General features: G+C 52.4%; 1 protein-coding gene across 1 annotated transcript in view; it reads right to left on the reverse strand.

The window, feature by feature from the left end:
* Window positions 1-176, reverse strand: part of Bpifa3 (BPI fold containing family A member 3) — an 11,753-nt gene extending 11,577 nt beyond the window's left edge. The window contains exon 1 of the mRNA XM_015483755.1: window positions 53-176. Coding sequence (XP_015339241.1) covers window positions 53-176 — 124 coding nt within the window. The remainder of the gene's footprint in view (window positions 1-52) is intronic.
* Between the last annotated feature and the right edge of the window lie 10,940 nt (window positions 177-11,116).

The raw sequence follows: 11,116 nt of genomic DNA on the forward strand, positions 1-11,116 counted from the left end.
CCCACCCCCCACCCCACCGTGGACGGTGGGCAGAGCCCAGGGCTGAGCTTACTTCTGGCCAGGGTGGACTTGCTGTCTATGCGGGCCGTGGCCAGGCCAGCCCAAGGCTGCTCCTGCAGCGCCAAGGCCCAGGCCAGCAACACCAGGAGGACGAGGAGCCTCCAGAGTGGCCTCATCTTGGGTTCTAGGACCTGCAGGTGTCAAGAAGGGTCAGATGGGGCCCGGGAAGATGGCTGTGCGGGTGGCCACGTGGATGGATGGGCACATGGCTTTCTGTAGGAAGATGGCCCCAGAGCTGGCCCCCAGCATGCCGTGGGGAGGTGGAGAGTGGACTCGACAGCTGCAGGCGGCTGGCTCACATGGCAAGGGTGGAACGCTGGGCAGGCTGGAGCCCCAGGGGGCTTGGTTGCCTGGAGACGCCCACCAGGGCCCACTGTTGGGTCATCTCTCCCAGATCCTGACCCAGGAGGCAGGTTGGTGACCCTTCAGTGGATGAGTGAGCGAGTGGGTGGGAGCGGCCCACTCCAGGCTGTCCAGTTTGAACTAGGTTTTTCTTAAGGGCAAGAAAAACCAACCTCTGTCCCCAGGGCCATGTTGGTTTACCAGAACAAAGAGCTAATGAATGTTTCTGAGCGCCCCAGGGCTGAGCAGAGGAGGAAACACAGTCTCAAATCCTTACCAAAGGATAGCTGGACACGTGGTAGTCCTGATGAATGCTTGTTACAGGGTACAGATGACTGGATGGATGGGTGGATGGTGGCCTCACCTTCCCATATAAGATTTATAGGAGGACAGACAAGCTCGAAGCTGAAGCATCAGGTTAACCACAGAGCCCTGGGGTGGGGAGGGGCGTCAGAGAGAATTCAGTTCAAATCCCATGTCCCATCTCAGGGATGCCAGTCTAAACTGGGCACGGTGGCCCTCCCCTGTCACCCCAGCAGCTCGGGAGGCTGAGGCAGGAGGATCACGAGTTTGAAGCCAGCCTCAGCAACATCGCGGCACTAAGCAACTGAGTGAGCCCATGTGTCTAAATAAAATACAAAATAGGGCTGGGGATGTGGCTCAGTGGTCGGGTGCCCCTGGGTTCAATCCCAGGCGTGCCCCCCCACTTCAAAATAAGAAATGGCAGCCCACCCAGTGTCCAGCTCCAGCCCTTAGAGGTTGCTCCTAGGTCCTCTCTTCTCAGTTTGTACAACCCACACGTCAGGAGACCCTGTCCACTCTTCCAGAACCTGATCACGTCTGACCGCTTCTTAGCCATCACTGTCTTCCTTTGAATTACTGCAAAGGGACCGTTTCCCTAGTAGCCGTCCCTGCTCCCCCGCAGCCCCTTCCCTGTGCAGCACCCAAGCCGTCATGTGAGGCATAGCTGGGACCCTGCCCCTCCTCTGACCCCGGCTTCCTGTTACGCACTGAGCAGACTCCTCTGTGCGTGGCCTCCCCCGGCAGGACCCCTGTGCCCCCCCTTTCTGTCATCTGCTCACTCCACAGCAGGCCTGGGGACCTGGGCCCCACAATCCCATGACGGAGGTGCTGAGACAAAGGCCTTTGTCACTGACCCTCTGCTTTCCACCCAACCCTGGGACATTGTGGGGGATATGGAGGGTCCCACTCAGGTAGCAGATGACAATGTCTCCTTTGAGAATTCTCCAGAGGTCCTGGCTGCGTTCCTGGGCAGTGAGCTCTGGTGTCGTAAGAGATGCGCTGGGAACTGCGGCTCGGGGTGTCGGCTTTCTGCTCTGCGAGGCCCCCCTTTCTCCAAGTTCATGCTCCGCTTGGGGATGTTTGTAGAATATCAGTTACTTCAAGTGTCCTTTCCTAACCTTCCTGGTCTTGTGCAACTGGTAAGAATTTTGTTATTTTTTGGTCAAGAAAATAGGAACAGAGTGGGCGGGCACCAGACAGAGGGACAAATCTGTTGTCCCTGACCCTTAGGATACCTTAGCCCAGGGCTGGCTGTGCTTCTTGGAGTCACAGAATCTCATGACCCAGTGACCTGGAGGGTGGGGACTCTTGGTGTTTGGTGCATGATAAGGAGGACAGAGTTGGGGGACAAAAAGGTCCCGCTCAGGAGGTGAGCCCTGGATTTGGGGCCAGGTCCATGCGGAATCATGTGCTTTAGACTCTTGGGTCAGGTATGGGGTATGGCATTAAAAACCTTCTTAAATACGTAATTCAGCTTCCATCTCCGCCCCTTGGCAGACTTGGGGTCCAAGGATAACAGGATAACAGGATGGCCCTGCAGGCCTCGGGGGTGGGCGGGGCCGAAGGGGGGTGTGCCTGCCAGTCACATTCTAAGACTGCCCTTGTCTTTGTCCCCTCTTCTCTGAAACTCAGCTTCCTCATCCAGAACCCAAGGTGGCTGGTGAAGGGTGCCCGGGTCAGAGGAACTGCAAAATGTATACAGGAGCACCTCTAGCCGGGTGCAGTGGCACACAGCTGTAATGCCGGCAGTCTGGGAGGCTAAGGCAGGAGGATCGCCAGTCCAAAGCCAGCCTCAGCTATTTAGCGAGGCCCTAAGTAACTCAGCAAGACCCTGGGTCTAAATAAAATATCAGAAAAGGGCTGGGGATGTGGCTCAGTGGTTAAGCACCTCTGGGTTCAATCTTTAGCACCCTAAAAAAGTAGCAATAATAATAATAAAATTAAAAAAAAATAAAGGAGTCACCTCTGTTAAGACTGTCACTGTGAGAGCATGACTGGCGGGTGGCCCTGGCAGGACATTCCAATGCACAGATGGCATGGGCAGTGGAGGTGCCATGGTCCCGGGTGGTGAGCCCCGCTGTCATTCATTCACTCACCAGGAAGAGGCACTGAGACCATCCAGCACTAAATGCCTGGCGCTGCGGATGCTGGGGCCATGGGGAGAGGCCAGGCAGGGTCTCTGTCCTCAGGGGGCTCACAAACCCACGTGGTCTTCAACATGCCCACGACGGGCTGTGGCTGTGAAGGGTGGCCAGGCTGATTCAAGGGAAAGACGGCGTGTTGACAAATGACGCAGCGGCCGCTGCTCCCAGAGAGTGGAGACGCTTGGCCCTTTCTATTTTTTTTAAATTTTTTTTTTAGACTTTGGTGGACATTTATCTTGTCCATTTATTTACATTTATTTACATGAGTTCGATTCTCAGCCCTGCTTGGCCCTTTCTGAGCTGCTGGAGAATGGGCGCTTCTCCCTGGGGCTCATTCCCTGGGCTAAGCCTGCTCTTTGCAGGATCCACTTCACCCACATGCCACACAGTGAGGGGACAGGGACAGCTCCCTAAGCTCTCAGCCAGGCTCAGGTCCACTGGCATTCGGCAGCCTCTCTTGCCCTCCCAGAACCCTCCAGGTTGTCATTTCCTGTGGACAAGGGAGCTCGGGACACTAGCAGACCCCGCGCGTGAGCACATTGTTCCTAGTCTTTATCTCAGGCCCTGCAAGCCTGCTCTGTCCAGATGCACTTCCGCTTGTAGTCCACGTGGGGTCTACGAGGGTCCCCGAGGACTCCCTGGGACAGCCTGGGAGGTACCAGGGCTCCGGAGTCATCCACGCGGCAGAGCCGCCCGCTCCCTCCACGACCACACGGGGGCAGCCGCAGCGCGGGAGCTGGAGCGCTGGCTTAGCCTCTCAGGGAGGACGGGGGAGGCCAAGTCATTAACAATGACCAGCCGTTCAGAGCCTCACCCGCCTTCAGCGTCAGCCAGGAGGAAAGAGGAAGTGTCCGCCAGTCACCCTGAAGATGGCACCGACCTGAGCGATTATTAATTTCTTCCTTCAAACAACTTGGCTTCTCCTCCGCTGCCCATTTCCTCTCTCCAAGGGACCGAGTTTCCTTTCTCTCCTTGTCCCTCTTCTTTTATTAATTTTCTTTGGCAGGTGTCACTCAAAATTGTTCATCCTGCTTCACCTGCTCCTAAATTCTCATGGCAGCTAAGTTCCTCCATTTGGATCTGCCTCTGGGAATCGGGAGGCTATTCTTGGGGGAGGATTGTGTGGCTCTGGGAGTGACATTCCCCAACCGGGGGTGGGGGACATTCATTGCCCAGGGAGTCAACAGTCTTACTGAGCAAAGCCGGCAAAACCTCCTGCCTTTGCTGGCCGAGGGGCAGTGCCGGGTAAAGGAATTCTAAGATGATTTCAACGGAGGCCGAGTGATGAGTACCGAGTCCGGCAGAGGAATTAAATGAGAAATGACATGGGGCCTGGAGAGTGGGAGCAGGGCCCCCCAGATGGGCTGGCCTGGATCCCCTCTCAAAGCTGAGGCTTGGAGGTCTGTAAGAGCCACAGGAGGCGAGGGCTGTGGACGTCCCAGGTGGTGTCTAGCCTGAGGCTGGAATGTTGAGGGAAGGACCAGGAAGTCAGTGAACCCAGAGCAAGAGAGAATCGGGAAGAGCAGCGGGGCTGGGGCTCAGGTCTGCGCATGGGGACAGATCTGATGTGTCCTCGCGGGCCACGGTGAGGACCTGAGTGTTATTCAAGGACTGACACGGGTTTGAATTCTGATTCTGCTGATTCTTACTGATGTGAGGCTTGGGCACATCCCCTCTACTCTCCAACCCTCAGTTTTCTTTTCTAATATCTCAAATGGAAGCCCAGAGTGACTTGAGGATTCAAGATCTTAGCTTTGTTTGAATTCTCCCAGATATTCCTGTTCCAAGTCTCAGAACCCATATCCTCCCCATCAATGCCTTAACTTTTATTTTATTTATATTTGATACCAGGGATTGAATCCGGGGGTACTTAACCATTGAACTACACCCCCACCTCTTTTTAGTTTTTATTTTGAGCCAGGGTCTCACTTTGTTGCTTAGGGCCTCGCTAAGTTGTTGAGGCTGGCTTTGAACTCGCAATCCTCCTGCCTCAGCCTCCCGAGCTGCTGGGATGACAGGCATGCGCTGCTATGCCTATCGATGCCTTAACTTTTTAAGAGCAACTTGGTGAGGCTTTGGGTGTAAGTTACATTGTGATTATGTAACTCAGTTCTGATTTTCGGGGAGATCAGCCTTGCAACAGCAAGAAAGAGATGCCTCTTTGATTATCACTAGAGAAGTACTCTGGTTATTTTGTTGCCACTCAGACTCACCCCTTGCTTCTGTAAGAACTTCCAGTTCACCAGAAGCAGCCACCCTAGTCCTTGTGGACACCAGGAGTGCCACAAGGTTATGTGCGTCCGCCACCGGTTTCCCAAATCAACGGCTGTGCCGTGTTCGGGGGACCGGAAGTTCAGAGGAATGAAGAAGATAAATGGTTTGCAGAATCCCAGACCCAGCAGCGCAGCAGAGAGAGGGTTTGGGGACCAAGAGACAAAAGCTTCATAACCAGTCTAAAAGGGTAAGTGGCGTGAGTGGTGTGACGTAATGAAGTGCATAGGTGAGTGCCAGGTGTGAAGTGGGGACTTTTTGAAAGGCTGTGATGGCGAAGAGTGAGGGGCGGAGCCGCAGGTGGAGGGGGTTGGAGCGGGCGTCAAGCTGCATCTAAACCGAGGCGCGTGCGCACTGAAGAGCAGCTCCTTGGCCCTGGGCGTCAGTAGGTGTGTCTGCCCCAGAGCAAGGTGCTTTAAGGAGTCTGGGAGAAGAAACCAGGTCACATAAACCCGAGCAGCAGACGAAGGAGAGGACATAGAGGCTCCGAGTGACCTTTGGAGAAGACTAGTGGGGTTCAGGAGCGAGATAAGCTTTCTCCCACAAAGCATCACTTTGTGGATTGTTCTTGAGGAGGACACTTTGGGGGTGACACCAAAGTCCTCACTTCCCCGAGGATGGACCTGCCCAAAGTCACAGAATCGGTCCAGCAAACATCCCAGATGAGGCAGGGAGCCTTGGTCCTTAGCTTTTAGGAAACTCCGCCCCAGAATGTCCAGCAACTCCTGAGACAGAACGACGAACCGGCCTCTTCCAGACTTTGTGGTCATGATCAGACCAGCTTCCTCGGCTGCTGTGGCCCCCACCCACACGACACTGCGCAGGAAGGACAGTCTGCGAGTCAGAGCTGCAAAAGCATTTATTGCGGGAAGATCATGGGGTCAGCACGTGACCCTGGTGGGATTTGAGGGAGCAGCTTCTCTGCCCTGAGGAGGGGGTCTTTGGACCCGCGGAGGTAATGCAATTTCAGGGGACGTGATCGAAGGCAGGTGGCAGGCGGAGGGTGGAGGGCATTCCCAGGAGATCAGCAAGCAGGACCTGGTTCGGTGGAGACAATCTCGGCGTCAGGCTCCGCCAAACCCTCGCCCAGCAGCCGGGAGCCCCGCCCCAGCCTGTGCCCTCGGCCGCCGGCAGGTGCGGCCGCCCCTCTCCATGGTGCTGAAACACGTCGCCACATGGCCGCCCGCAGCCCTGCCTGGCTACGTCCACAAGGCTGCTCATCAGCTAAGGTGGGTCTGCCTACCTTGACCCTCTTCGTGACACTTTAATATTGGCAATTCCCTGACCCTTATAAGCTACTTTCTACACTCAACCGAATGTGCCTGTGAGCCGAGTGTGATAGGGAGGTCGCAGATTTCCACTTCTGTGAGAAGTGGAGTCCGGAGAGAGTGTGGGGATAAAATGAGATAGATGCTCCAGGTCTTTGGAAGTTTTGCAAGTGGCAGTGAGAACGCTTGATAAGAGCTGGACCGTCCACTGGCTAGTAGCTGGCCACAGGGGGCATCTGGCACTTCAGGCACAGCTAGTCCAAACCAAAACGCGCTCTTCAAAGAAAATGCACACCGGCTCGGCTTAGTACAAAAGCAGAATGCAAACTGTTTCATAATGATTTTATATCGATTCCACGTGGACATGAGAATATTGTGGTTCTACTGGGTAAATTAAAATATGACTAAAAATCAGACCTTCGGTTTCTTTCTTTCCTCCTAAAAATGTCTTTGCTACAAAACTCAAAATTACACGGGTGTCTCGTGCCACATTTCAATTTGGTAGCCCTGGCTTAGAGAATCCCATAACTGAGCTCTTCAACCGAATGATGCGGATTCAGTGATGGTGCCGACCATTCAGTTTCTTATGTGCCCTTCATAGACTGCACCTCCTTAGTGCCTCAGTCTGCCGCATGTGCCCTTGTCCTCAGGGAGCATGTGTACGGATCTCTAAGAACTTATCCTTACTCCTCAAAGGACGGGGTCTCCATCCATCATGACCCCTGGGACCAGACCCTCAGCTTCTCTCTGAAGCCCTGGACCCTTTCCCGTTCCTGTGTATTTGCATGTTGTGTCCTCTGCTTAAAAGGCCTTTTGTCACCAAGAAACTTTCCACCACGCTTCAGTCCCCAGTTCCAATCCTGCTTCGTCTGGGACGCCCCCAGGAAGTCCCCGGGCATGGCTGCTGGCTCTTGCTTCTCTGCCTACCTAGACCCTCAGCCATAGCACCCCACTGACTTGTTTTAACCCTTTTTAGGCTGGTGACTCTTGAGGTCAGGTGCCATGTGATCCTGACCCCTCAGATCAAATGTGGAACAAGATAGAATTCCTGCCTCGTGAAGTCTACATTCTGATGGAGGAGAGAGAAAAGAAGCAAGAGTATTGTAAACTCCGACAGCCATGAGTGAAGAAAAATACCCCAGGGAAGGGACTGGTGGGCGTGCTTCTTTTGAGACTTCAGATGGTGGCATCTGAGCACAGGGTATTTGGCACAGAAGGCAAATAAAGCATGACAAATGAAATGAATAATGGCATCATTACAGAATGTCCCCCTGCACCACTCTTGTACGCATGCCTCCTATAACTGAGCTCCCTCTACCATCCAGCCATCTAGGCCTCCTTTCTTTGCTTTGGAAAGGAAAGCTCATTCATTTATGCCTCAGGGCCTTTGCACATCTTCACTTTCTGCTGAGATGTTTTTTTCCTGGGTCTTGGCACAACTCCTGCCTCTCATTCAGGGCTTGACTGAAATCCTTTTTCCTCAAAGAGCCTTCAGAATGACTGTATCATTTTGATGCTTCCCTTCCTGCCACCATCCCCATTACTCAGTCTCATATCTTCCTACTTTGTTTTCTGCAAAATACCTGCCACCCTCTGGAATTTAGTTGACTATATACTTATTTCCTTGCTCCTTGTTATATACCTGATTAGAACACAAACTCCAGGAGAGCACAGTCCTTGTCTACCCTATTTGCTGTGTATCCTGAGAACCTAGAACAGTGTCTAGAATACAGTAGATGCTTAACTAAAATTTTATGAATGAATAAATGACATAATGACGAAAAGGCCCAGAGTCATCACTAAGGAATGGAAATATGCTCTGGTCTCTCACCTGATTGGTAGTATGTGGCTCCTTCACTTTGAGGGCATTTCGTTGGTCTCTTGATCATCACTGGGCTGCACAATTTTATCTAATTTATTTTTTATTTTTTTTTTAAGAGAGAGTGAGGGGAGAGAGAGAGAGAGAGAGAGAGAGAGAGAATCTTTTTAATATTTATTTTTTAGTTCTCGGCGGACACAACATCTTTGTTGGTATGTGGTGCTGAGGATCGAACCCGGGCTGCACGCATGCCAGGCGAGCGCGCTACCGCTTGAGCCACATCCCCAGCCCCGCACAATTTTATCTAGAATAAAAAAACAGAACCTCATCCAGGGGGTTGGGAGAGGATCCCAGAGGACAGAGGAGTTTCCTCTGTCCAACTGGAGCAGGCCAGGGTTGGGAATGAGCCAAAGGCGTGGAGGCAGCTTTCTGATTTTTTGGGGGGTGTTGGAGATGGAACTCAGGAACCCCATGCTTGGCAACCCCTCCACCAACCTGGGCAACTTTGTGAGACCTGCCTCAAAACAGACAATTCACAGGGTTTTGGGGGTAGCTCCCTGGTAGAGGGGTGCTCAGCATGTGCGAGGCCCTGAGTTCCATCTCCAGCACCACAAAAAAAAAAAAGAAAGGAAAAAGCCATCAGTGGAGTCATCCAAGACAGCCAGTGACAAGTCAGAGCTTCCCGCCCCAGCCTCTGTCTCTGCGCCTTTGGGGACCCCACTGACAACCCTGTTTTGAGGCCCAATTGCTAACAGTGCCGGCCCTGTGGCTGAACAATGTGGGTTCTCTCTGTCTCTGCCAACTTCTTCCGTGAAACTATGGTCAAATATTTTTCTCTCTCGCTGTCTCTGTTTCCTCCTCTGTCACCCGCAGAGAGGGCTGAGACCTACCCGATGGAGCGGTATGGACTCATCTAAGACCCTCCAAGTTCCTGGCATATAGAAAAGCACTTCCTAAGCACTTAGTTTTCACGGCCAGTCTTCCTCACGGAGTCAGTCATCTTGGATAAATTGCTTTCAACTTTGGGCGTCGGTTTCCCGATCAGCAGGTTGGGAACAACCACTTCCTCCCAGATGAATCTTGGACGAGCCGGTCACTCATAAGCTGATCTCGTGGAATGGGACAGTGGAGGAGGTTGGCATTCTAGGGTCTCCACTGACCTGGCCATCTCTCCAAAGTGGTGGCCCAGCAGAAGAGCGAGGTTGAGCTTCTGAGCTGCCCTCTCACACTCCCTTTGGGCTAGCCTGGGAACCCAAGCTGTGGCAGTGCCAAGTCCACCCGGGTTTCCTTCATCAGAAGTAGTGAGCTCCCTGTCAATGGAGGCATGTGAGCAGAGGCCAGAAAGATTGCTTTCTGGGAGGGTCCCTTAAGGGAACTTCAGAAACCCCAGCATTAACGCTCAGCAGGACTAGTGAATATCGAGCGAATGAAGGGAAAAAAATTTTTTTTTTTTTTTTGGTACCAGAGATTGAACCCAGGGGCACTTAACCACTGAACCACACCCTCAGCCCTTTTTGGCATATTTTATTAAGAGACAGAGTCTTGCTGAGTTACTTAGGGGCTTGGTAAGTTGCTGAGGCTTTGAACTTTGAGGCTCACAATCCTCCTGCCTCAGCCTCCTGAGCTGCTGGGATTACAGGTGTGCCCCACAACATCCAGCCAGGAAGAGCTCTTCCAACCTATTCATTCTAATGGTTTTCAGACTCCTGAGATTCAATCTTAAATTTGTCACTTTGGGTTTTGGCAGACATGGAAATTTTGGGTGTTTGGGGTAGAGACCACTGGAAGGAGGTAGTTTTTGTCTGAGCTGAAACCAGGCTGATTTTCTGAAATATGCAACAGTATGCATTTGGGAGGAGGGTCAAGGGGGAATCAGGCAGATCTTCTACCCCAGAGAAGTTTCCATTCATATCTCACCTTCTCTAGGATTTTGAGACCAAAATAGAATCAAGCATGCCCTTAGCTAGGAATGGGGTATCAATGGTGAGTGCAGGCGCCGTGCTTAACCCTGGCCTTGGTACACTGGACTCCCTCAGAAAATGACAGCTGTATTTCTTAGGTTTTTGTTTGTTTGCTTTTTGGTACTGGAGGTTGAACCCAGAGGCACTTGACCCCTGAGCAAGACCTCCAGTCCTTTTTATTTTGACACAGGGTCTTGCTAAGTTTCTGAGGCTGGTCTCTAGCTTGCAATCCTCCTGCCTCAGCCTCCCCAGTTGCTGGGATTCTAGGTGTGCACTGTCGTGGTTGAGTTTTTATTATCAGGGACCATTCTTCCTTAGCAGGGAAGAGATCTTTGGTCTAGGAGAGGTATCAAATGAGGTGAGTGAAGAGGGCGAGGAAGAAGTCTGAGTTCCTTCCTGGAGTTCTCCTGTCCCTTGCCCCCTCCAGCACTTACTTATTATTTCATTCACCACCTCCGGACTCAGGCCAGACAGAGCTCTGTCAATCACAGGACACATCTGAAAGGCAAGGTCATGGGCTCGAGTCGGTGGGGGCTCTGCCAATGCAGCCCGAACAGGGCCCTCAAGGAAAGGTGTCCTAAGCCAACCCCACTGAGGGGACACACAGGTAGGAGGGGTGGGGGGACAGACTGCAACGGGGTCCTATGTCAGCTCAGCCTTTGACAACTGCATGACTTGGGTAAGTCATGGACCTTTTCTGGAACTTTCCTTAAATTTAAAAATGGAGATAATAACATGACCTAGAGTATGAGATAAGAAGATTCATGGAAGACGCTTAGCACAATGAGTGAATGAGCAACGGGTGTTCACTGATGATTATTCATGCTTTTGTACAGATAAGGACACTGAGTCTTGGGGAACCCCATCAACTCACCTCTGGTCACACAGATGCTGATGATGATGATGATGATGATGATGATTATTATTATTAGGTACTGGGGATTGAAC

The sequence above is a fragment of the Marmota marmota genome, unplaced genomic scaffold, assembly GCF_001458135.2.
Source record: "Marmota marmota marmota unplaced genomic scaffold, marMar, whole genome shotgun sequence".
Lineage (NCBI taxonomy): Eukaryota > Metazoa > Chordata > Mammalia > Rodentia > Sciuridae > Marmota > Marmota marmota.